This window comes from Phoenix dactylifera, unplaced genomic scaffold (genome assembly GCF_009389715.1).
Source record: "Phoenix dactylifera cultivar Barhee BC4 unplaced genomic scaffold, palm_55x_up_171113_PBpolish2nd_filt_p 000926F, whole genome shotgun sequence".
In the NCBI taxonomy this organism is placed as follows: Eukaryota; Viridiplantae; Streptophyta; class Magnoliopsida; order Arecales; family Arecaceae; genus Phoenix; species Phoenix dactylifera.
Window position 1 is genome coordinate 37,810 of NW_024068286.1, and position 25,908 is coordinate 63,717.

The 25,908-nt window shown below is 40.0% G+C and overlaps 1 protein-coding gene across 2 annotated transcripts in view; it reads left to right on the forward strand.

Annotated features, from left to right (window-relative positions):
- The window catches only part of LOC113461687, a 66,520-nt gene that overhangs the window by 14,370 nt on the left and 26,242 nt on the right, over positions 1–25,908 (forward strand). The window contains exons 7-8 of one of the 2 annotated variants that reach the window (XM_039120962.1): positions 21,610–21,865; positions 21,987–22,099. The exons of the other annotated variant lie outside the window; for it this stretch is intronic. Of the exons in view, the coding sequence (XP_038976890.1) occupies positions 21,610–21,865; positions 21,987–22,099 (369 nt within the window). The remainder of the gene's footprint in view (positions 1–21,609; positions 21,866–21,986; positions 22,100–25,908) is intronic. 2 annotated transcript variants of the gene reach the window in all.

The window sequence follows — 25,908 nt, forward strand, 5'->3', positions numbered from 1 at the left end:
GCTTCTCCTGCTACCCTGCCTGGTCAAGGCTATCCTCCAGCCTTCTTTTAGCACGATCACATTAGCAAAAGATGCTAAGTTGTCCTCCCACAAAAAAAAAAGAAAAACGTGTAGGGTTTTAGCATGTTATAATGCGCAGCGGAAGCTAGGGATTTTAAAAATTTCTTAATAAAGTCCCTATGCATGAAACCCTTTTAAGCCTAGATCACCTTAATGATTACAATCAAATGATATAAAATAAATGCAGAATTAGTAGAATACCTCAAACGCTAATCCAAAGTGTACAATTTTCACGAGGCGTCCAAGTGTCCGCCCTCCAATGGTGATCCACACGAAAACTTGATCAAGACTTTAGCTCCAAAGACTTTTGATCCTTAATGCAGAATTCTTCTAAAGAACTCTAATGGCTTGCTTTCCTTCCTTTCTATTTTCCTTTAGCCTTCTAAAATCACTTCTAATCCTTTTGTCCTAAAGAAGACCACCTTGTCTTGGCTTAGGACACACTAGAAGCAATGCTAGAAAGAAAGAAACTAATGTAAGAAAGAAAGAAAAGAGGAGTGGGGTGGAATTGGAATGATGAAACCCATGGAGTGCTAACCTATTTATAATAGGTGTAGGGATGCATCTCCAAGGGATGCATCCCATCCACACATCCTCTCATGAAAGGGCATCATCTAAAGGGCCATATCAAATAAGAGGAGGTGCAGATCAAGTGAGGAGGTGTATCAAATGATATGTCCTTTCATGTGGTGCCATATTTTGACCAAGTCAACATCACATGCTAATCACATGTCCATCACGCCTCACCTCTTGATCTTTCATGATGATGATCCAAGGGCTCCAATGCAAGGCGCCATTCACTTGACCCATTATGTCTTCATCCAATGGTGGGATTAAGATCCAATGGTCAATTATGGTAGCCATCCTCTAACCCAATCCAATTGGGTTAAACCAACTCTCCATTATGTCTTCATCCAACGGTAGATCAAGATCTAACGGTCTAGATTGAATGATTTATTAAATCTAATCCAATTAGACTCAAACCAAGCCAATTAGGTGCCAACTCTTGGCTAACCCATATTAGAATATGATCTAATCAAATTAGATCAATTAAGAATCAGATTCGAATCCAATTCGAATCAGATTCGAATCCAATTCGAATTAGGAGCTAAGGTTTGCAACACCTGCTAGGATGTTTATCTTGCAAACATGATCTAATCCAATTAGACCCTTGATAAGTTTTCTTGTGTGTGACCCATTGGGTTCCATACTTAGCCAGCAATAGGTGTGAGTGCGAGTTGACCCAACTTGATTAGAACTCTTCTAATCGATTTAAGTCCAAACTGCGCGAACCCGAACTTAACAATTAGAATCCTTTCAAATTGGTGATCGAATTAACTCTTTAATTTGATCAAACCTATAAAACAAGATTGACGTCTAGCAACGTGTCATGTCTACCCGGAAAATATGGAATTTGGTTGAAATACCAAAAATACCCTTCAGTGGCAAGTTACCATGCAATTCAATCCTTTAATCAAACTGCATCCCAAAAATGCATATGAGTATGAATATATGTCAAACTCAATTTCATATTCATATTTTTCTCAATCTTTTAATGATAATTCAAATAATGAAACATTAGAAACTCTTTCTAATTTTCATTCTACTTTGATCAAAGGTTTCCTGAATTATCATATGATTAGAATAAATAGGATGCTATCTTCTCTTACTAGAAGTGATTAATTCCTTGTTGACCTACTCATAATCTTCGTACACAATTCACCATATCCAGAAGACCTCGTACATAACTTATTGTCATGAATGAGTGTAAACCAAAATATGGGTTCATGTGCACAAGATACCATGGTGATCTCAGGTCATAGGATCAGTTGCACAACTCCCACTAAGAGAATCATCTTTTGACATGTAAGTAAGACTTCATAAGATTTCTCTTTGTAGGTCAATTCAGTGAACTCATTCCTCTAATGAGCACCCACATCTTTGTATTAGTGTCTCCACACAAATGATTGTGAGATCAATCATCCTCTGCATCGAGCATACATAAGACATGCCAGTCTTTCCGGTAATCATTGATCCCCGACTCAATGTACCAATGACTGGGAATATTTAAGATTAGGATTTTAGGATTTTAAGTCTCACTAGTATGATCTCATCATAGTCTTAAAACCATTGCCCTAATCTAAGGAGTTTATCATAAATATAATCAACAGCATATGATAAAACATAACGCCTTTATTCATATTTAAATGTCATGTACATGATTTGGACAAATCAAAAGAAAAAACCTTTCGCAATACATATTGCGATTGGCTTGTAGGGCATCTACTCTTTCAATCTCCCACTTGCACTAAAGCCAATCGCTCTTATATTTTATTCCATACAATCGAGGTGGCGATCGAACTGCTGTTGTGGTAGAGCTTTAGTGAACGGGTCTGCTAAGTTGTTCTTTGTGTCTACTCGTTCAATGACTATGTCTTGTCTCTCGACGATCTCTCGAACGAGGTGGAAGCGTCTTAGAATGTGCTTGGATTTGTGATGAGATCTTGGTTCCTTTGCTTGAGCAACAGCTCCAGTGTTGTCACAATAAACTGAAACTGGTCCAGCAATCTCAGGAACTACTCCCAACTCAGCGATGAACTTCTTCATCCAGACAGCTTCCTTAGCGGCTTCACTTACAGCGATGTATTCTGCCTCAGTAGTTGAGTCAGCTACAGTTTGCTGCTTGGAACTCTTCCAGCTCACTGCACTACCATTTAGGGTAAAGACATACCCTGAAGTGGACTTGCTATCATCTGGATCTGATTGAAAACTAGAATCAGAAAATCCTTCTAGTTTCAACTCAGATCCTCCATAAACTAGAAAAATATCTTTAGTCCTTCTTAAGTACTTAAGAATATTTTTCACAGCTATCCAATGATTTTCTCCTGGATCAGCCTGGAATCTGCTTGTTATGCCTAAGGCATAAGCAACAATCAGGCCTAGTACATAGCATAGCATACATAATTGATCCTACTTGCCTGAAGCATAGGGAATAGAATTCATTCTATTCCTCTCTTCAGATGTCTTAGGAGACATCTTCTTAGAGAGACGTATGCCATGACTTCATAGGTAAGTAACCTCTTTTACTTCCTTCCATGCTGAATCTTTTTAGCACACGATCTATGTACTTAGACTGGGACAAGCCTAGCATCCTTTTAGATCTATCCCTATAGATCTTTATACCAAGTATATAGGATGCTTCTTCCCAAGTCTTTCATGGAAAAGCTTTTTGATAGCCAAGTCTTGACCGATTGTAACATTGGAATATCATTTCCAATGATTAGTTATGTCATCTACATACAATATTAGGAAGACAACGGCACTCCCACTAGTCTTCTTGTACACGACATGGTTCATCCACATTTTTGATAAAACCAAACTCTTTGACTGTTGTATCAAAACGGATGTTCCAACTCCTCGATGCTTGCTTTAATCCATAAATGGATCTCTTAAGCTTGCATACTTGATTTGCTCTCCCACTTGAGACAAATCCTTCTGGCTGTGTCATGTAAACCTCTTCCTCAAGATAACCATTAAGGAAGGCGGTTTTGACATTCATCTGCCAAATTTCATAATCATAGTATGCAGGCTATTGCAAGCAAAATCCGAATAGATTTAAGCATGGCAACTGGTTGAAAAATTTCATCATAGTCAATTCCTTGCTTTTGCCCTGAAATCTTTTGCCACCAATCTAGCCTTGTAGGTTTCTACTTGGCCATCTGCTCCAATCTTCTTCTTATAGACCCATTTGCAACCTATAGGGTTAACACCTTCTGGTGCATCAACCAAAGTCCATACTTGGTTGGTATACATAGAGTCTATTTCGGATTTCATAGCTTCTATCCATTTGTTAGAGTCATTACTCATGATAGCTTCCGAATAGGTCAGAGGATCATCATTTTCGATGATATGGGCTTCATCATTCTCAATGATAAACCCATACCTCTTAGGTGCATTTCGCACTCTATCTGACCTTTGGAGAGGAGATGTGTGTTGTGGTTGTACTTCATCAATGGGTACATCTGGTTGAAGAATTTCTTGTGTTTCTATTTGTAGGTCTTGAACTTCATTAAGTTCAATTCTTCTTTCACTGCCCTTTTCTAAGATAAACTCTTTTTCTAAGAAAGTGGCATGCCTACTAACAAATACCTTTTGTTCAGTAGGGTGATAGAAGAGATCCAATACTTTCTTTGGAATAACCTATAAATGTACATTTATCTGATCTAGCACTTAGCTTATGTCCAAAATTTCTTTTGACATATGCTTGGCAGCCCCATATTTTAAAATATTTAAGATTGGGCTTTCTACCTCTCCATATCTCATATGGAGTACTAGATACAGATTTTGAAGGTATCCTGTTTAGCACATATGTAGCAGTTTCTAAGGCATAACCCCAGAAGGAAATAGGAAGATCTGTAAAGCACATCATAGACCTTACCATATCTAATAGAGTACGATTCCTCGGTTCAGCTACACCATTTAGTTGTGGCGTATACGGAGGTGTCCATTCAGAGAGAATGCCCTTTTCTTTAAGATGATTTAAAAATTCACTAGAAAGGTATTCACCTCCTCGATCAGATCGAAGAATTTTAATACACTTTCCGGTTTGTTTTTCAACCATACTTTGATACTCTTTAAACTTATCAAAGGCTTCGTATTTATGTTTCATAAGATACACAAATCCGAACCTTGATAAATCATCAGTGAATGTGATGAAGTAAGAGTATCCACCTCTAGCTGGAGTTGTCATAGGACCACATACATCTGTATGTATAAGTCCTAATAACTCACTTGCCCTTTCTCCATGTCCAGTGAATGGAGACTTGGTCATTTTTCCCATAAGACAAGATTCACAAGTTCCTAATGATTCATAATCATAAGGATCAAAGAACTCTTCTTTGTATAACTTGTTAATTCTTGATTCACTTATGTGACCAAGTCGGCAATGCCAAAGGAGGGTATTATTCACTTCCTCTTTCTTTCTTTTATTGCTTTTATTAATATGAAAGACATTGTCATTAAGTAATAAAACTAGAAGACCATTTTTCATAATGCCATTGCAAAGATGCTTATTAGAAAAATAAATAGAGCAACCATTGCCCTTTCCATTAATTTCAAAACCTTTCTTTAACAACAAAGGAATGGAAATTACATTTCTAATAATTTTGGGCATATAATAACAATTTTCTAATTGTAGGAGCTTTCTCGAAGGCAATTCCAAGTTGTAGGTTCTAACAGCTTCAGCCTGGATGGACTCTCCTCCAGCGCCATACAGCTCGAAGTCACCTTTCTTCAAAATTTTAATTTTCTGTAGTCCATGCAAAGATTTGCAAATGTGAAAACCACAGCCGGTATCCAATACCCATGAATTTGAATTTGAAGAACTTAATGACAAGTTGGCATGTAACATAAACATACCTTTTGATGCAACTCTTGCATCGGTCTTCATACTTGCAAGAAAACTCTTGCAATTCCTTTTCCAGTGGCCAGCTTTGCCGCAATGAAAACAGGTACTTGATCCGGAGTTTTTCTTTCCTTTTTTCTTTTTGATGCTACTCTTGGGGTTCAATCGTTTCTTAGAACCCTTATTTTCCGATTTCCTCATAGAGGTGCTATTTATAAGAAGGAGTGGACCTTTATCCTTCTTAATATGCCCTTCAGCTGTTTTGAGCATATTTAACAGCTCGGGCAGGGAGGTGTTCAGCTTGTTCATGTGAAAGTTCACAACAAACTGAGAGAATGAATCAGGCAGTGATTGCAGGATCAAATCCTGACTGAGCTCACTATCCATAGCAAAACCTAATTGAGTTAATCTGGTGATCAAGTCTATAACCATAAGAACATGGTTTTGCACTGGAGTTCCTTCATTCATTCTAGCACGGAACAACTGCTTAGATATCTCATACCTAGCAGTCCTGCTTTGTTCTCCATACAACTCTTTTAAATTGAGAAGTATGGATTGAGTGTCCATGCCTTCATGTTGCCTCTGTAATTCATTGTTCATAGAGGCAAGTATGATACATTTGACAGTCACACTGTCATTTTTCCACATCTTATGTGCGGCAACCTCCTCTTCTGTAGCATCATCCCCTAGATCTCCAAGATCAGGGGTTTCAAGTATATAGGAAATTTTCTCCTGAGTGAGTACTATCTTTAAATTCCTCAACCAGTCCACATAGTTTGGTCCGGTCAACTTGTTGGCATCTAAGATGCCTCTTAGTGAAAGTGAAGAAGCCATTTAATAATTCTACATATGCAAGAACAAAACTAATATAAGCAGACCAATCATGATGACATGTTTGCAACTAGATAAGGACTTTAATCTAATTTGTCTCCTACTATTTTTATCGAATATCATAGCCCTCCCCTATGATAAACGTGAAAATATAATTTTTCTTAGTAGGGTTGAGATCCTAATTCATCATAAAAAGCCTTGTGTTTACACAACAAACTCTTATGAGTTCAAAGGTAGGAAACTCTTTCCAATTGCATCTCATGCAATTCTCAACTTTATCTTGTCCTCTTAAAATACTTATTGCCTTGTGTTAGAACAACAAACAATAATATTTTAGTTAAGTCAAACCCTTCATTTCCATATAGTCATATTCGAATAATATTGCCCTTGTGGTTGCACAACAAGGCAATATATTAAAATATGCCATAAGCATCTTAATGCACCAAGACAGTATAACATCAGTCCCCATTGCAAGTCTTGTGTTAGCACAACAAACTAGCATGGATCTTGACATAATAATATCGAGGCATGAAGGAAGGCTATCAATAGTGTTATATCAATATTAAGCTTATCCATAATAGGCAATCAAATAATTGGCCAGGTAAGCAGGTGGGAGGCTCCCCTTACTCAGAGAGTAAGGTCCTAATTAAGTAACCACCTTTAGTGCTTTCCTTAGACACCAATTAGATTAATTGTTCTAGAATGGGTTAGCTCAAAGTTTTTCAACACTATGACTTAATATAATTTTTATTGAGGGCTTACTAGTCTCTAGCACATTCTTTAATTGTAACATACATTTAACATATCTAAAATAAACTATTATGCATCATGGCTATCTCATAGCATGTATAAATCATAAGCAATTAATTAACATGCTTCAACATATTTTCATATGGAAAATTTCATATCATGATATTTTATTACATAACATATCATATATTAATCATACATTTCAGCATTTCTCTAAGCATATGACATTACTATCTCATAGTAAATTAATAATCATACATCATACATAATTATTTGATTGAACCAATTAAGGATGGCTCTGATACCACTGTAGGGTTTTAGCATGTTATAATGCGCAGCGGAAGCTAGGGATTTTAAAAATTTCTTAATAAAGTCCCTATGCATGTAATCCTTTTAAGCCTAGATCACCTTAATGATTACAATCAAATGATATAAAATAAATGCAGAATTAGTAGAATACCTCAAACGCTAATCCAAAGTGTACAATTTTCACGAGGCGTCCAAGTGTCCGCCCTCCAATGGTGATCCACACGAAAACTTGATCAAGACTTTAGCTCCAAAGACTTTTGATCCTTAATGCAGAATTCTTCTAAAGAACTCTAATGGCTTGCTTTCCTTCCTTTCTATTTTCCTTTAGCCTTCTAAAATCACTTCTAATCCTTTTGTCCTAAAGAAGACCACCTTGTCTTGGCTTAGGACACACTAGAAGCAATGCTAGAAAGAAAGAAACTAATGTAAGAAAGAAAGAAAAGAGGAGTGGGGTGGAATTGGAATGATGAAACCCATGGAGTGCTAACCTATTTATAATAGGTGTAGGGATGCATCCCATCCACACATCCTCTCATGAAAGGGCATCATCTAAAGGGCCATATCAAATAAGAGGAGGTGCAGATCAAGTGAGGGGGTGTATCAAATGATATGTCCTTTCATGTGGTGCCATATTTTGACCAAGTCAACATCACATGCTAATCACATGTCCATCACGCCTCACCTCTTGATCTTTCATGATGATGATCCAAGGGCTCCAATGCAAGGCGCCATTCACTTGACCCATTATGTCTTCATCCAATGGTGGGATTAAGATCCAATGGTCAATTATGGTAGCCATCCTCTAACCCAATCCAATTGGGTTAAACCAACTCTCCATTATGTCTTCATCCAACGGTAGATCAAGATCTAACGGTCTAAATTGAATGATTTATTAAATCTAATCCAATTAGACTCAAACCAAGCCAATTAGGTGCCAACTCTTGGCTAACCCATATTAGAATATGATCTAATCAAATTAGATCAATTAAGAATCAGATTTGAATCCAATTCGAATCAGATTCGAATCCAATTCGAATTAGGAGCTAAGGTTTGCAACACCTGCTAGGATGTTTATCTTGCAAACATGATCTAATCCAATTAGACCCTTGATAAGTTTTCTTGTGTGTGACCCATTGGGTTCCATACTTAGCCAGCAATAGGTGTGAGTGCGAGTTGACCCAACTTGATTAGAACTCTTCTAATCGATTTAAGTCCAAACTGCGCGAACCCGAACTTAACAATTAGAATCCTTTCAAATTGGTGATCGAATTAACTCTTTAATTTGATCAAACCTATAAAACAAGATTGACGTCTAGCAACGTGTCATGTCTACCCAGAAAATATGGAATTTGGTTGAAATACCAAAAATACCCTTCAGTGGCAAGTTACCATGCAATTCAATCCTTTAATCAAACTGCATCCCAAAAATGCATATGAGTATGAATATATGTCAAACTCAATTTCATATTCATATTTTTCTCAATCTTTTAATGATAATTCAAATAATGAAACATTAGAAACTCTTTCTAATTTTCATTCTACTTTGATCAAAGGTTTCCTGAATTATCATATGATTAGAATAAATAGGATGCTATCTTCTCTTACTAGAAGTGATTAATTCCTTGTTGACCTACTCATAATCTTCGTATACAATTCACCATATCCAGAAGACCTCGTACAAAACTTATTGTCATGAATGAGTGTAAACCAAAATATGGGTTCATGTGCACAAGATACCATGGTGATCTCAGGTCATAGGATCAGTTGCACAACTCCCACTAAGAGAATCATCTTTTGACATGTAAGTAAGACTTCATAAGATTTCTCTTTGTAGGTCAATTCAGTGAACTCATTCCTCTAATGAGCACCCACATCTTTGTATTAGTGTGAGACACGGGGCTGAAGTCGGCAGCCCTCGCCGACTTCAGCCCCGATTCATTTGGGGAAGGAGCCGGAACAGAGGATCGCGTGGGCGATCCTCTCCGGCTCCTCCGGAGGGGCAAACAAGGCAAGGGCGCCGCGAGATCCCCGCGGCGCCCCTCCTAGTCCATCCACGGCCGTGAATCGGCCGTGGATCTCGCTTGACATCGCGGCGGAGAACCGTTGCGATGGGGCTATAAAGCCCCATCTACTTCTTACCCTAGGGCATCCCGAGCTCCTCCTCCTCCTCTTCTTCCTTCCCTCCTCTTCTCCGACCGGTGTACCCTCCCGACCAAGCGCCGCCCGGATCCCCCTCGCAGCCACCCCCTGTTCTGAGACCCATCTCCTTGGGTTCAAGCGTCGCCGCCGCCGCCTGACACCGGACCGAGCCTCCCCCGGCCGAGATCTGCCACTTCCGCCGACTGCCTGTAAGCCCTCTTCCGTTTGTGCTCTCCGATCTTAGCCGATGCATGCTTTCCTCCCTTTGTTTTGGCCCCAAACCGAGACCACTCTCGGTCTCTTCCTCGTCAGTCACCGCCGCAACCGCCGGCCGCCAGCGGCCGGCTGACCGTCGACCAAGAGGAGGCCGGAGGCCGGAGGCCGAAGGCCACCCAGGCTGGCCCTCTCCCTCTCACTTCTGTCTCTCCTGCTTCCTCTGCCCATGAGGGGGTTTGGGGAAGGAGCCCATCACGGGCCAAATTGGGCCCGTTGGGCCCAGTCCACTGCAGGCCCAACTTGGGCCCAGTCCACTGCAGGCCCAACTTGGGCCCAGTCCAGTCCGATTGGGCCCAGTCGGGCAGTACCCTTGTGGGCCCAGCTTGGGCCCTTTTCAGATCCAAGCCCGAAACCCGAACCCGGATCCGAAACCCGGAACCCGAAACCCGAACCCAGTGGGCCGTGTCCAATAATATTATTTTTGGATTTTTGCTTAATTCTGATATTAACAAAGAATTAATTAAATTTAAACAGGTGAACCTGATCCGCCTATCTGAAGTAGGAATTAAGCGAGAAGAGGTAAGTAACTTAATACTTCAAGTGTGATTTTCAGATAAATAGATTAAATTCTGAAATATGTTTTGTATTTAGTAAAATGGGTCTGGCATGTTAAATTTCATTTGAAAATTATGCTTTGAAATCCGTAAACTATGACTGAAAAATTTATGAAATCTGTTTATATATATATATATATTCTCAGCATGGCTATGATCTGTCTGTTCTGTTCTGGCCCCGCCAATGGGGATTATACGTTGGACCTGTCGACTTGTATTCTGTGAGGAACCGGTTTCGACACCGCGCCACCGGTGATTAGAATAGTGGTTTCTGGACACCGTTTCCACCGGTGACTAACAATAGTGGTTTCTGGCACTCTGTGCAACCCATGCCACTGGGTTACATGGCCGTAGCCTATCATGTTGAGATTATGATATCAGAGTTTTATAAAAACAAAAATGATATTATTTGTGATTTGTTTCAAACATTATCCTGTATTTTGATCTGATATGCTCTGACCCCACTCTGGGGTATTTTGTTACTTACTGGGCTAGTGTAGCTCATTATTCTGTTTTCTTCGTTTTTCAGATCCAGAGGCTTGATCGCACGGGATTGGGGAGTGCGTTAGAATTCCGATGATTCTTCAGTTTTTGAAATTTTAGTTAGTTTAGTTTGGATATTTGAATTATGTTGGCATATGTTATTTTGGAGTTTTGTAAGACTGCTTTTGAATGATTTTAAGTATTTTGTCAATTTTAAGCATCTGCTATTAATCCTTAAATAAAGTATTGAACATCTGTATTTGCTTTGATATAATCCGATGCCTTGCACGCCTGTGCGGTCCGCCGTGCGGGCGTGCGGCGTCTGCCGCGCCTCGGGCTCGGGGCGTGACAGATTTGGTGGTATCAGAGCTCAGGTTTAAGATCACTAGGGATTGTAACTGAAACAATTATATTGAGCCTAAGTTTTAGGATTCGTAGGATCCGTCAGAAAGGTTGAGAGATGGGTAGGAACCAGATAAGGGGATAATGTTTATTTATTTTATTAACTATTTCGTATTATTCTGTTTGGATGATTTTATAATATCTATATATTTTTACTGAATCAGAATGCCGCCTCGTCGTGTCCGTAGCCTGAATCGGATGGTCAGGGGCCCTCGGGGAAGAGCCCCTACTAACCAAGCGGGCGAGGCACCGCATAACTCAGGGACCCAGGGTCAATCAACTCCAGAAGCTGCCGCCGGAAATCAAACTCGGGTGCTCGAACTGATCGAGGAGGTCGTCGGGTTAGTACGCCAACAGAGGCAACAACCTCAGCAACCAGTCCAGCAGGATGTTGCTCCTCCTGAGCAAAGAAGGAGTATAGCAGAATTCAAGAGGATGGCACCTTCGGCTTTTAAAGGCACCACTAGTCCTCAAGAGGCCGAAACCTGGATAAATGAAATGGAGAAAGCCTTCAGGGCAATGGAGTGCACCGATGAAGAGAAGGTCAGATTTGCCACCTATATGCTTCAGGACCGAGCTCATCATTGGTGGATGTCTGTGGAGCGCACATTGGCACCCGAGCATGAGGCGCTTACCTGGCAGAGATTCCGCACAGCATTCTACTCCAAGTATTTTCCCTCCAGTCGCCTGAGGGAGCTGGAGAGGGAATTTCTCAATCTGAATCAAGGAACTATGACTGTGGATGAGTATGAGGCAGAGTTTGACAGGCTATCTCGGTTTGCTCCCACCCTCGTCATGGATGCAGAGTCTCGGATGAGGAGATTTGAAGAAGGATTGAAGCCTCACTTACGTCGGAGTTTGGCCGCAATAAACTCGACAAACTATGATGATCTGGTAGACAGGGCTAAGAATCTGAAAATTGTCTGGAAAGAAACCTATGATGCCAAAGATAAGAAACAAAAGAAGAGAAGCAGAGATTATGATGCTCGCAGTGGACAGAATTCTAGCAAAACTGCAAAATCACATAACCAATCTTGGCAATCAGGGAAGCAAGGATCTGATGGAAAGACTATTCAGCAAGAGAAGCAGAAGTGTGATGCATGTGGTGGTATGCATAAGACTGAACACTGTAGACGATTATCTGGTGCCTGTTTTAGATGCGGCCAGCAGGGTCATAAGGTAGCTGAGTGTCCTCAACAGGACCTTCGATCAGTTCAGAGGCCTCAAACTTCAAGAAACCAGCAAGTGCAAGCTTCTCCTGCTCCGGCTCAGTCAGCTCAGCCTTCTTCTCCTAAGCAGCAGAAAGGGGGGAGACTGCGCACACAGGGTCGTATTTATGCACTGACTCAGCAGGATGCTCAGGCATCCAACACGGTGGTGTCAGGTACATTGCCAGTTGCTTCTGTTTATGCTCATACACTATTTGATTCTGGTGCTACGCATTCCTTTGTCATCTACATTTGTGCAAAAACATGACCTACCTTGTGTGCAATTAGAGTATGATTTGCATGTTAGCACTCCTGCAGGGAGTGGGATGATTGGTAATCAGGTCTGCAAGACTTGTCCAATTCGGATTGTAGGTAGAGACTTGCCTGCTGATTTAATAGTTATAGATATGCATGACTTTGACATAATCCTCGGTATGGACTGGTTAGCATCACAATTTGCCACCATTAATTGCCATGAGAAACGGGTAAACTTTCAGATCCCCGGAGATACCGAATTCAGCTTCGTAGGGAGTGGTGCTTATACCTCCCCTCGAGTTGTCTCCGCTATGCAAATTAAGCGGCTGCTTAGAAAGGGGAGTATGGCGTATATTGCCACAGTGGTTGACACCAGACAATCAGATCAAAGATTGGAAGATATTCGAGTAGTGAATGAATACCCTGATGTCTTTCCGGAAGACCTTCCTGGCTTGCCACCAGATAGAGAAATTGAATTTGCAATTGATTTAATTCCTGGTACCACACCAATCTCTAAGACCCCCTATAGAATGGCTCCAGCTGAAATGAAAGAATTAAAGGAGCAGTTGCAGGATCTTCTTGATAAGGGTTTCATCAGACCTAGTGTTTCACCTTGGGGAGCTCCAGTCTTATTTGTAAAGAAGAAGGATGGTAGTATGAGATTATGTATTGATTATCGAGAGATAAATAAAGCAACAATAAAGAACAAGTATCCTCTACCAAGAATTGATGACTTATTTGATCAGTTAAAGGGTGCTCAGATATTCTCTAAAATTGATCTTCGTTCTGGGTACCATCAATTAAAGATAAGGGCTGAAGATGTGCCTAAAACTGCTTTTCGTACTCGCTATGGGCACTATGAATTTTTGGTCATGCCTTTTGGACTGACAAATGCCCCTGCAGCTTTTATGGATCTGATGAACAGGGTGTTCAGACCCTTTCTGGACAAATTTGTAGTAGTCTTTATTGATGATATCTTGATCTATTCTGGGAGCCAGGCCGAGCACGAGCAACATTTGAGGTTAGTACTGGAAACCCTAAGACAAGAGCAGTTGTATGGTAAGTTGAAGAAAAGTGAATTCTGGCTAGACAGTGTGATGTTCCTAGGGCATGTAATATCTAAAGAGGGTATCTATGTGGATCCAAAGAAGATCGAGGCAGTGGTCAACTGGAGCAGACCCAATAGTGTTACTGAGATTCGCAGCTTCTTGGGCCTAGCAGGATATTATAGACGATTTGTTGAGAATTTTTCCTCTATTGCTGCATCTTTGACTCGACTAACTCGTAAAGGAGTTAAGTTTGAGTGGTCAGATAAATGTGAACAGAGCTTCCAGGAGCTTAAGCAACGTTTGGTGTCCGCTCCCATCCTTACCCTTCCCTATAGTGGCGAAGGTTATACCATCTACAGTGATGCCTCAAAGAAAGGATTGGGTTGTGTACTGATGCAGAATGATAAGGTTATTGCATATGCTTCCCGACAATTAAAGTCATATGAGGAGAACTACCCCGTTCATGATCTGGAACTTGCTGCTGTTGTGTTTGCATTAAAAATTTGGAGACATTATTTATATGGTGAATCTTGTAAGGTGTACACTGATCACAAAAGTTTGAAATACCTTTTTACCCAGAAGGAACTAAACATGAGACAGAGAAGATGGTTAGAGTTACTGAAGGATTATGATTTGTCTATTCATTACCATCCGGGAAAAGCTAATGTGGTAGCAGATGCACTGAGCAGAAAATCCACTGGTAGTATTGCTGCCTTACTCACCTCTCAGAGGAAAATTCTGGAAGATCTGAGGAGAGCAGAAATTGAGGTATGTTGGCATGACTCCGATGCACAATTGGCAAATTTACGTGTCCAACCTACCTTGATAGAGAGGATCAGGATTGCTCAAGCAGATGACCCTCAGTTGCAAAAGCTTAAAAGTGATATTGAATCAAGTTCTCAATCAGAATTCAGACTTCATGAGGATGGATCATTGAGATACAGGAACCGAATGTGTATTCCAAATGACTCCAATTTAAAGAATGAAATTATGAAGGAAGCTCATAATACTGGATATACAGTGCATCCTGGGGGTACTAAGATGTATAAGGATTTGAAAGGCACATTTTGGTGGAATAATATGAAGAGAGAAATTGCACAATTTGTGGCTCGGTGTTTGACATGTCAGCAAGTTAAAGCAGAGCATCAAAGACCGGCAGGGTTGTTGCAGCCCCTACCACTTCCTGAATGGAAGTGGGAACACATCACTATGGACTTCGTCTCCGGGTTGCCTCGCACTCTTAAAGGTTATGATGCTATATGGGTGATTGTAGACAGATTGACAAAGTCGGCACACTTTTTGGCATTCAAGGTAGGAATGACCTTGGAAAAGTTTGCAGAGCTCTACATTGAACAAATAGTGAGGTTGCATGGAGTACCCGTATCCATTGTTTCCGATAGGGACTCGCGGTTTGTATCTCACTTTTGGAGTAGTTTGCATAAAGCCTTGGGGACCACTCTGAGCTTCAGCACAGCTTTCCACCCTCAGACTGATGGCCAATCAGAAAGAACCATTCAAACCTTGGAAGATATGCTAAGAGCTTGTGTAATGGATATGAAAGGTTCTTGGGACCGTCACTTACCTTTGGTTGAGTTTGCATATAATAACAGTTACCAGGCAAGTATTCAAATGGCACCTTATGAGGCTCTATATGGAAGAAAGTGTAGATCACCTATCTGTTGGGATGATGTTGGTGAAAGAAGAATTATGGGCCCCGAGATTGTGCAACAAACAGTAGAGAAGATCCAGCTGATCAGGGAACGCCTCCGGATAGCTCAGAGCAGACAGAAAAGTTATGCAGATAATAGAAGAAGGAAATTAGAATTTCAGGTCGGAGATCATGTGTTTCTGAAAGTGTCTCCTACTAAAGGGGTGATGCGATTTGGAATACGCGGAAAACTTAGTCCACGCTATGTCGGCCCCTTTGAGATTCTGAAAAGAGTAGGAGCAGTGGCCTACAAATTGGCACTTCCACCTTCACTGTCTGGAGTTCACAATGTTTTTCATGTTTCCATGCTAAGAAAGTATATTCCAGATATGAGCCATGTGGTAGAAGTGGCTCCCTTGCAGCTTAGAGAAGATTTGACATATCCTGAGCAGCCTGTACGTGTGGTTGATAGAAGAGAGCAAGTGTTGAGGAGGCGCACGATTCCTTATGTTAAGATCCAGTGGAGCCATCACTCAGAACGAGAGGCCACGTGGGAGCTGGAGGATGAGATGAAGGAAAAATATCCGGACCTTTTTGCAAGCTAAGGTATGTTAAATTTCGAGGACGAAATTTTTTTAGGGGGGAAGAATGTGAGACACGGGGCTGAAGTCGGCAGCCCTCGCCGACTTCAGCCCCGATTCATTTGGGGAAGGAGCCGGAACAGAGGATCGCGTGGGCGATCCTCTCCGGCTCCTCCGGAGGGGCAAACAAGGCAAGGGCGCCGCGAGATCCCCGCGGCGCCCCTCCTAGTCCATCCACGGCCGTGAATCGGCCGTGGATCTCGCTTGACATCGCGGCGGAGAACCGTTGCGATGGGGCTATAAAGCCCCATCTACTCCTTACCCTAGGGCATCCCGAGCTCCTCCTCCTCCTCTTCTTCCTTCCCTCCTCCTCTTCTCCGACCGGTGTACCCTCCCGACCAAGCGCCGCCCGGATCCCCCTCGCAGCCACCCCCTGTTCTGAGACCCATCTCCTTGGGTTCAAGCGTCGCCGCCGCCGCCTGACACCGGACCGAGCCTCCCCCGGCCGAGATCCGCCACTTCCGCCGACTGCCTGTAAGCCCTCTTCCGTTTGTGCTCTCCGATCTTAGCCGATGCATGCTTTCCTCCCTTTGTTTTGGCCCCAAACCGAGACCACTCTCGGTCTCTTCCTCGTCAGTCACCGCCGCAACCGCCGGCCGCCAGCGGCCGGCTGACCGTCGACCAAGAGGAGGCCGGAGGCCGGAGGCCGGAGGCCACCCGGGCTGGCCCTCTCCCTCTCTCTTCTGTCTCTCCTGCTTCCTCTGCCCGTGAGGGGGTTTGGGGAAGGAGGAGCCCATCACGGGCCAAATTGGGCCCGTTGGGCCCAGTCCACTGCAGGCCCAACTTGGGCCCAGTCCACTGCAGGCCCAACTTGGGCCCAGTCCAGTCCGATTGGGCCCAGTCGGGCAGTACCCTTGTGGGCCCAGCTTGGGCCCTTTTCAGATCCAAGCCCGGAACCCGAACCCGGATCCGAAACCCGGAACCCGAAACCCGAACCCAGTGGGCCGTGTCCAATAATATTATTTTTGGATTTTTGCTTAATTCTGATATTAACAAAGAATTAATTAAATTTAAACAGGTGAACCTGATCCGCCTATCTGAAGTAGGAATTAAGCGAGAAGAGGTAAGTAACTTAATACTTCAAGTGTGATTTTCAGATAAATAGATTAAATTCTGAAATATGTTTTGTATTTAGTAAAATGGGTCTGGCATGTTAAATTTCATTTGAAAATTATGCTTTGAAATCCGTAAACTATGACTGAAAAATTTATGAAATCTGTTTATATATATATATATATTCTCAGCATGGCTATGATCTGTCTGTTCTGTTCTGGCCCCGCCAATGGGGATTATACGTTGGACCTGTCGACTTGTATTCTGTGAGGAACCGGTTTCGACACCGCGCCACCGGTGATTAGAATAGTGGTTTCTGGACACCGTTTCCACCGGTGACTAACAATAGTGGTTTCTGGCACTCTGTGCAACCCATGCCACTGGGTTACGTGGCCGTAGCCTATCATGTTGAGATTATGATATCAGAGTTTTATAAAAACAAAAATGATATTATTTGTGATTTGTTTCAAACATTATCCTGTATTTTGATCTGATATGCTCTGACCCCACTCTGGGGTATTTTGTTACTTACTGGGCTAGTGTAGCTCATTATTCTGTTTTCTTCGTTTTTCAGATCCAGAGGCTTGATCGCACAGGATTGGGGAGTGCGTTAGAATTCCGATGATTCTTCAGTTTTTGAAATTTTAGTTAGTTTAGTTTGGACATTTGAATTATGTTGGCATATGTTATTTTGGAGTTTTGTAAGACTGCTTTTGAATGATTTTAAGTATTTTGTCAATTTTAAGCATCTGCTATTAATCCTTAAATAAAGTATTGAACATCTGTATTTGCTTTGATGTAATCCGATGCCTTGCACGCCTGTGCGGTCCGCCGTGCGGGCGTGCGGCGTCTGCCGCGCCTCGGGCTCGGGGCGTGACAATTAGTGTCTCCACACAAATGATTGTGAGATCAATCATCCTCTGCATCGAGCATACATAAGACATGCCAGTCTTTCCGGTAATCATTGATCCCCGACTCAATGTACCAATGACTGGGAATATTTAAGATTAGGATTTTAGGATTTTAAGTCTCACTAGTATGATCTCATCATAGTCTTAAAACCATTGCCCTAATCTAAGGAGTTTATCATAAATATAATCAATAGCATATGATAAAACGTAACGCCTTTATTCATATTTAAATGTCATGTACATGATTTGGACAAATCAAAAGAAAAAACCTTTCGCAATACATATTGCGATTGGCTTGTAGGGCATCTACTCTTTCAAAACGTTGCTAGGTTGAAAGATACAGATTATTGCTTAAAAGGTTTATTTGGCTGGTCTAAATGTATCTGAAGCCTAGGCACCTGGTTACTATTGTCAAGGCTATCAAAAAAAAAAATTGAATTACTATCCTATTGTTAAACACTAAAGCCTACGATTATTTAAGTTTGAACATATCACTGATTCAACATTTTTGAATCACACTTTAGGAAATTGATACAGAAATAATGGGATCTTCTCCATAAAATGCTCCATGCAAGGGATCTTTTATTTTAGGAAGCTGTTAATATTTAAGATCAAATTTATCTCATCATATATGTACACATTTATATATGTGTCTTTGTATAGATAGTGCAGTACATGTTTCTGCAACCTTGAACAATTACTCTCTGCGGCTTGGAAGAGATCAATCTGGGTGCATGAAGACTCTAGTATTTCTCATATTGGTCTGATTTAAGCTTCGAGAGTTTTTCCTATGTAATTTCTATTGCCTTAGTTTTTTCACAACCATGCCGCTTGAGAAATTCTCAATCTCCTTCCATGCATGTAAAATTGTTTGTCATAAATATTTTTCCCTTCTTATTTAGCTTTTCTCTCTTCTTTAAAGTTGAAGTCAAATGCGGAATGAATGGTGTAGGAAGAGAAGAAAAGGGAATATGGATATATTAGGTAGAGGTATTGGTGGTAAGATGGGTTGGTTGGAAAAAGGTTAAGGGATTCAACAAGTTCCAATGGCCTTGACTGAGGAGGCAATGGAATTAGTTCAATAGGTCTTCTAGTCTAACAACTGGTAACCATCTGCACTATGACATGGGATAACTGATTGAGATGCCACATGCAAACTTAGCCATGGGGAGGATCTGATTGAGATGCTGTAAGCAAGCTTAGGCAAACATAGGCACACTTAGCATGCTCACAAACTAAACACATAGGCAAAACACCTAGGTCTGTCCCCAGGTGAAACCCTTCCAGGATGTCGAATTAATGGGAACATAACTAGGTAATGACTTCTTATATGGGTTCACAAATGAATCAAGTTCAATCTGATGGTTTTGTTTGATGCAGATTTTAGTTGGGCTTGATATATGTATTTAATAATGTTAATATGTTAATTATGTTATAAGTATTTTGCTATTAGGTATTAAACACTCATTATTGGTCATTGTTATTAATATTGTTTGTCTATTGATAAAATATTAATATTGTTGTTGCTATTTTTATTATATTTAATATAATTTATTTATTTTTAATTAGTAAAATACTAAAAATAGTAACTGCATGTATCTGCTTGTGTGGGCCGTATATCGCATATCCACTATATGCTCCCTTGGCTGCCTGCATACTGAAGCCACCTTTCAGAAGACTGACCTCAAGTAATTTATATGGTGGCCAAGTAACTTAACGACTAAGCTACTTGAGGGCCAAGTAATGTAATAATTAATACTTAAAAATTAAATAAATATGAACTCGGTATATGAAGAAATTTATAGAGAGTTCTGATGCTATGATAGGATCCATCGATGCTGATAGCTATTGGTTGAGGGCTTGGATCATCATGATTGAAATTGTGCCCCATGATATAGCAATTTACCTCTAATGCCAACTTGATGCTGGATAATTAAGGGGATGGCTTGCAATAATGTAGATAGGCCTAAGAGGTGAAAGAAATCAAGGAAACAAAGAGAGGAGAGAGATTAGAGAAGAAAGCAGTATAGGGGGAGTAGGATGGAGTTTGAGAGAGGGAAGCAACAGAGGGGTAGGAGTCCAAACCTTGCCAAAGAATACACTCTTTCTTAATTAAACTCACATATAAAATATGACTCAGGACTATTCTTTTAGCTTGCCTATGTCCTATATATATATAGCTTACCCTGATATGAGGATTAACTAACCAATAAATAATATATAACATTGGGACCAAATCACTTACAAGTCAAGAAGTTGATAACTGAGTAACTAGAAAGTGTTTGTTACATAGGGGCCAAGTAACCTAATGGCTGATTCTCTAATTAAAGACTGAATAAATACAGACTCAATGCTCGAAGCAATTTGGCCCATCAGATAGTTTTGGTGCTTGAATATTCTCCATTGAAACTCCCAGAAATTATGCCATGTGATCGAAATCCTTGACTTCATCATCCCCTTCTGTTTAGTGTTAAAACTATTGTGTTGGAAAGTGGGGGAGCAGAATTACCAGCTCTTAATTGTTTATCACTTTCTTTTAGGTAAGGGACTGCTTGGCTTGCGAGCTAAACACCTTAATGACATGTCTAAGGTACTTTTCCAACTCTAGTGCCAATAGGAGGCCTGGCTAACATTATCCACTAGGGGAATCATTTCTTGCTTAATATTAGGCTGCAATCCATTATGGAACCGAGAAATTGTGGGGTAGGACAGCCTTGATTAGGGAAAATTCAGGGAATGGGTTGTTTTGGGCTAAAAAAGGTAGGGACTTTGTGTAAGAAGCTAGGTTTTATGTTGGTATATGTATGGGAAACGATTTGGGTGCAAAATAGGATCAAAAAGAAGAAGTTTTGAGGATTTTACGTGGGCTGGGAAAAGAAAAACGGGAATAAAAATTTGTTTGTTTTGTAAATCTGAAGGCTAGTTGATGGATGGGTGGCTATGGATTTGTTGCTTTTGCTTGCAAGTGTTTAGTCGGGATGTAATCAGATCTGAATTTGAGATTTTAGGGTGCTATAATTAAAGAAAAAGAAGAAGAAAAGAGAGATTTTCTAGGAATCACACCTAGAATTCCATAGGTATCACACCTAGTGTTAGACTTGCATCACACAACTCTAAAAGAAAGCATAACTGCTTAGGAAAAATCTCTGAAATTTTTGATTTCCTTCATAATAAGAGATTACAGCCCTATTTATAGAGTTCTAATACTCCTACTCCTATGAGGACTTGGATTCCAAATAACAAATCTATAATTTTGACTAATTAGACCCCACTAAGGACCATAAATTAAGCCTCAAAATATAAATAAACCTAAAACACAAAACATGAGCCCTATGACAGTCCATGTCCAGCAAATCTAGAAAATTACAAAAATACTCGACTCTAAAAACTTAAGAAAATGTTCATTTGTCTCTATTTGCTTCCATGTCATGCTACTTGCCTTCCTTGGCTTTGCATGGCCAAGGAGCGACTTCAACTTTTGCTTTTCTTTTTTCAAATCTTATGCTTTGCAAAGTGTGGTGAAGATTAGCAACTTCTGTTAAGGATTACTAAACTTACACACTTATACGTCAATTTACATTTTTGTTCTACTTCTTGTATCATATTTTTCATGCAAACTCCTTGCTTTATTTTCAGTATACAGTTGTCGGGCATGAAGGTCCTGCAGTTCTTTTTGTTCATGGTTTTGGGGCTTTTCTGGAACATTTCCGTGACAATCTATCCAGCATTGCTGATGGTGGACATCGGGTTTGGGCAATCACACTTCTAGGTTTTGGGAAGTCAGAAAAACCAAATGTCATATACACCAAACTTGTGTGGGCAGAGTTATTGAGAGATTTTATCATTGATGTTGTGGGTGAACCAGTCCACCTTGTTGGCAACTCAATTGGTGGTACTTCCTAATTCATGATAATAAATGAAACTGTTTTTGAATAGATAGCATCTTCCCCCAACTTAATGCTGACAGTGTTCTTCATTATAACTTATTAGTCCTTACCGCCATTTGCTTTCAGGCTATTTTGTATCTATTGTGGCTGGTTTATGGCCGGCTCTTGCAAAGTCTTTGGTTCTTTTGAACACTGCTGGTTCAATTGTTCCAAGCTATTCCTCTATTCCATTAGTAGAAGTAAGGGCATTCAGGCTCTATATCAGCTCTCTGTTTGTATTGTTGCTTCACTTATTTAAATGCATCAAGTATCGTACTCATGTTGGTTAGCAGTTAGCATGGTATATATCGTATGATGCTGGCTACAAAAAAAAAAAAAGGGAAACTTATATTTTTCATATTATAGAATGCTGTGTTGCGACAAATATTGAAATTTTGTATCTTAAGTAAATTTAAAAAACATGCTCGTGTCGATGAGTGTAACATAAATAGACATAATGCATGATGGCAACATGTTTGGTCACAAATTAATCTAAATAATTTGAGCAAAATATTAATCTATCATTAACTTATGTAGCTAATAACATCCCAAGGTCAGAAGAAGGAAAGAAGATGTAAAAGGAGCCTCTTGGCTATCAATGCGTCATGTGTGATCAATTAATCAATCCGCAAAGTGATATTTTGATGATAGTGAGCTGACAACTCGATTCTTTAGAATAGTACAGAATATCTTGAAAAACATTAGTAGTTTTAACCGAAACGGTTGCTTGTTTGTTGGATTACTGAGCATTTGACTCTCCTATATTGGATAATATTCTGTGCTTTGAAATAAGATGCCTTGATATGTAAAGCTTGGGTTTTCACACTCTCAAAACTCAAAATACTAGAAACTGTTCGATATAGCTTTTGATTGTTAGTGTTTTTTAAAATTATCATTTTCCTCTTTAGTCCATTTTACCCTCCTCATCATCTCCTTCTTTGCCATATTCATCTCATAAAAATATGCCACCTTTAGAATTCTAAGCCATGCAACATAGCCAATATTTGCTTGTTTTTTATTGTTTATTAATATCAAAGTACCATCATGATGAACAATTTTGGTTTATAGAACATTTGCTTCCCATTTTTTTGTTTTTTAGGTAACAAAGATACGAAAAATGAATACCTTTTATAGAGTTTATCTCAAGGTCCTCCGAACCGGTACCGAAATTCGTACCGGTCGGTGGGCGAGTCGGTTTGGTACCGGTTTGGTACTGTATCGACACATGGTATGCTTGGGCATGCCGGTTCTGAATCGGCATGTCCTTTTTTTTTAATTTGTCAAGTTTGATTAATCGGTAATCAATTTTTTTAATTATTTCAATAATTTTAAGTATAATTTGATGTTTTTTGATGTTTTTATGATTCCGGTATAACCTAAATGATGCATCTTGTTGTTTTAAAGTGATACAAAATATAAAATGATTAGTGAGATGTTGCATGCTATATGAATCCACAAGAAATATCCTAAAATCAACAAGTGAGGTGAAAATATAAAATAATACAATCAATTACATATATTTAAAGTATAACATATATACTGATATTTAAAATTTTGTCGAGTGGCTATGTTTCGTAGATATCCGGATCATTAGTATAGTTAGGAGGCACATCGTATAGATCATCCATAGATCTACAACATATCATAAAATCAAGCTAAAATTAAAAATTTTGGCATGATTTCTCCTTATTTCACAAATTTCAAGATATTTTTTGGCGTCCAAAGAAAGAGGAAATGAGATAGGAGAGGGAAAACATACCTTATTTAGGGTTGGATCCTCCTTCAATCATACTGAATCAGCGTATTTTTTGCTCTGGAGAAGGAGGGAGTATTTGATAGGTTGGAAAGGCCTGAGAAACTTCTCGGGCCTCCCCCATTAGCCTTTACAACAAAAGAAAGAGAGAGGGAGAGGGGGGCGGTTCGGAACCGGTCTGACTCAGTGTGAACCGGACGGTTTGTACCGGTTCCGCACGGAACCGGCTGGTTTGGACTAAGTTCGGGTGGTTCACGACCGGTTCTGGCCCGTTTCGAGTGGTTCTTATTGATTCGGAGCTGGTTATGGTCAGTTTGGAGCCGGTTCCGGAAAAAAGAGATGAACCGTCCCGGTCCCCCAGCGGGTCGGCTCGGAACGGGCCGAGCTAGGTGGTTCGGCCTGGTTCGGCGGATCTTGGTTTATCGTTATCAAATTTAGTTTTATCGTATCTCCATTTATAGTTTTATCATAATATGTTTCTTGCACTTATCCTTTCTGATACTTATGCACTTTTAGGTTCAGCATTGAATTCTTGCATGTCTCATCAACCAATTTGGAGCAGGGTGCTAGTTTAACATTATTATAAGCATTTGATATTTGCTCATGTTTGGTCAGATTAGAAGGTGTAGATGATTATTTTGGAGGTGGAATAATTTACTGAATGGCTAGTTCCGCTTTGCTGATGCAGCACTGCACAGTCCGTGATGTTACTTTTTCTTCCAGTTTTGTTCTCCCTCAAGTCTTAAGATTATCCATTAATTTGGCAGTTCCATGTTTCCATCTCACTTGCAATCAGGATATAACCTTTAACATAGAGCATTAACGTAGTCGGTCAGTTTAGAAAATTTGTTCTTTTTCAGCTCTTCACTGATTTTTTCTTGAAAGATTAGGATTCAGGACATCTTTTCGAGTTTTGTCATTCCAATTAATAAAAACTAAGCTTTGAATGTTATTGGAGAATCATCTGAAAGAATTTTTTTCCCCTAAGAAGGTGATGAAATGGAAGTGGAGGTTGGGCCAATGGAATGAAAAGAGAGTGATTCAGGCTTCAAAGGGACAAGTTCTTGTTCTATTTGTTTTGGGTTTTTAAGTATAATTACATCCTTGGCTTGTTAGGCCAACAACTTGGGATTCAGGAGTTTCGGTTTAAATTATATGTGTACTGTGAAATGTATCTTTGATGTATTACATGCATCAAGTGATATGATTTTTTTTAATGTTTAGTCACGAGCATGGTATACCATACTGTCTAAACCAGACGATACGGGACCTACCGTATTATACCAATTCAGTACTAGTATACGGTATGGAGGGTAGCTAACACTCGGTGCGCCAAACCGGCCCACGTACCGGGCGTACCGACACAGTGACAAGGTGGCACCAGTACGGGGCCTAGTACCGAGATGGCGTACCTTGGTCACGAGTTTGATTTTAAAATCTGAAATTTTATTACTTAAATCGGTGACTAAATTTAGTTCTTTTAGAATATTTTTAGGATTTTAAAAGGACCTACTTTACAAAAATATTTTTGAAAAATAAATAAAGGATCTGATTTTTTTCTCTCTCTTCTCTTCTTCCTCAATTTCTTTTTGTATTTTTAATTGATCTTCTTTAACCTAAGGCTGATCTATTGCCTCCAAGAAGCAGTTGCTTATTGAATGTTTTCAGTTGAAGTTTATTCTTGTTCTAGGCTTTCCTTGGGAGATCCAATTGAGAATGCTGCTGCACGAAATTTGTTATTAAGCAAAGACACTACTAAATCATGGATGTTGAGCTGAAAAATCTGTCCTTGAGAAGTGCAGAGCTTGAAATTGTTATTTCATATTTTATGAGGATGTTCAAGTTAATGGAAAGATGTGTTGTGAACTTGTGATAAAAAGTTTTCTCTAGTTCCTACTTTGGTTCCAAGTCTAAAAGTCAAGCTTGGAGGACAAAAGAGAGACTGGCAGTTTTATTGAGGCCCGCGAGGTCTTCCATTTCTGTCATTTCTATATCATGAAGTAAAATTGTGGTATGCATTTTAGTAGTTGTGTAAAGTCAAGAACCATCTACCTTCTTCAAAAGTTAAAGCTAATTCACAGGATGGTTGGATGAAAAGGCTTTTTGTTGACAAAATGACTAAACCAATTGAAGAGCAAAAGATGATGCAGATTGGAAATTTACCAATATCTTCAGAATGGTGGGTGCTAGTGGACCATTAAGGAAATCATTGATAGCAAAACATTGGAAAATTTTGTTTCCACCAAAGTAGTAAAT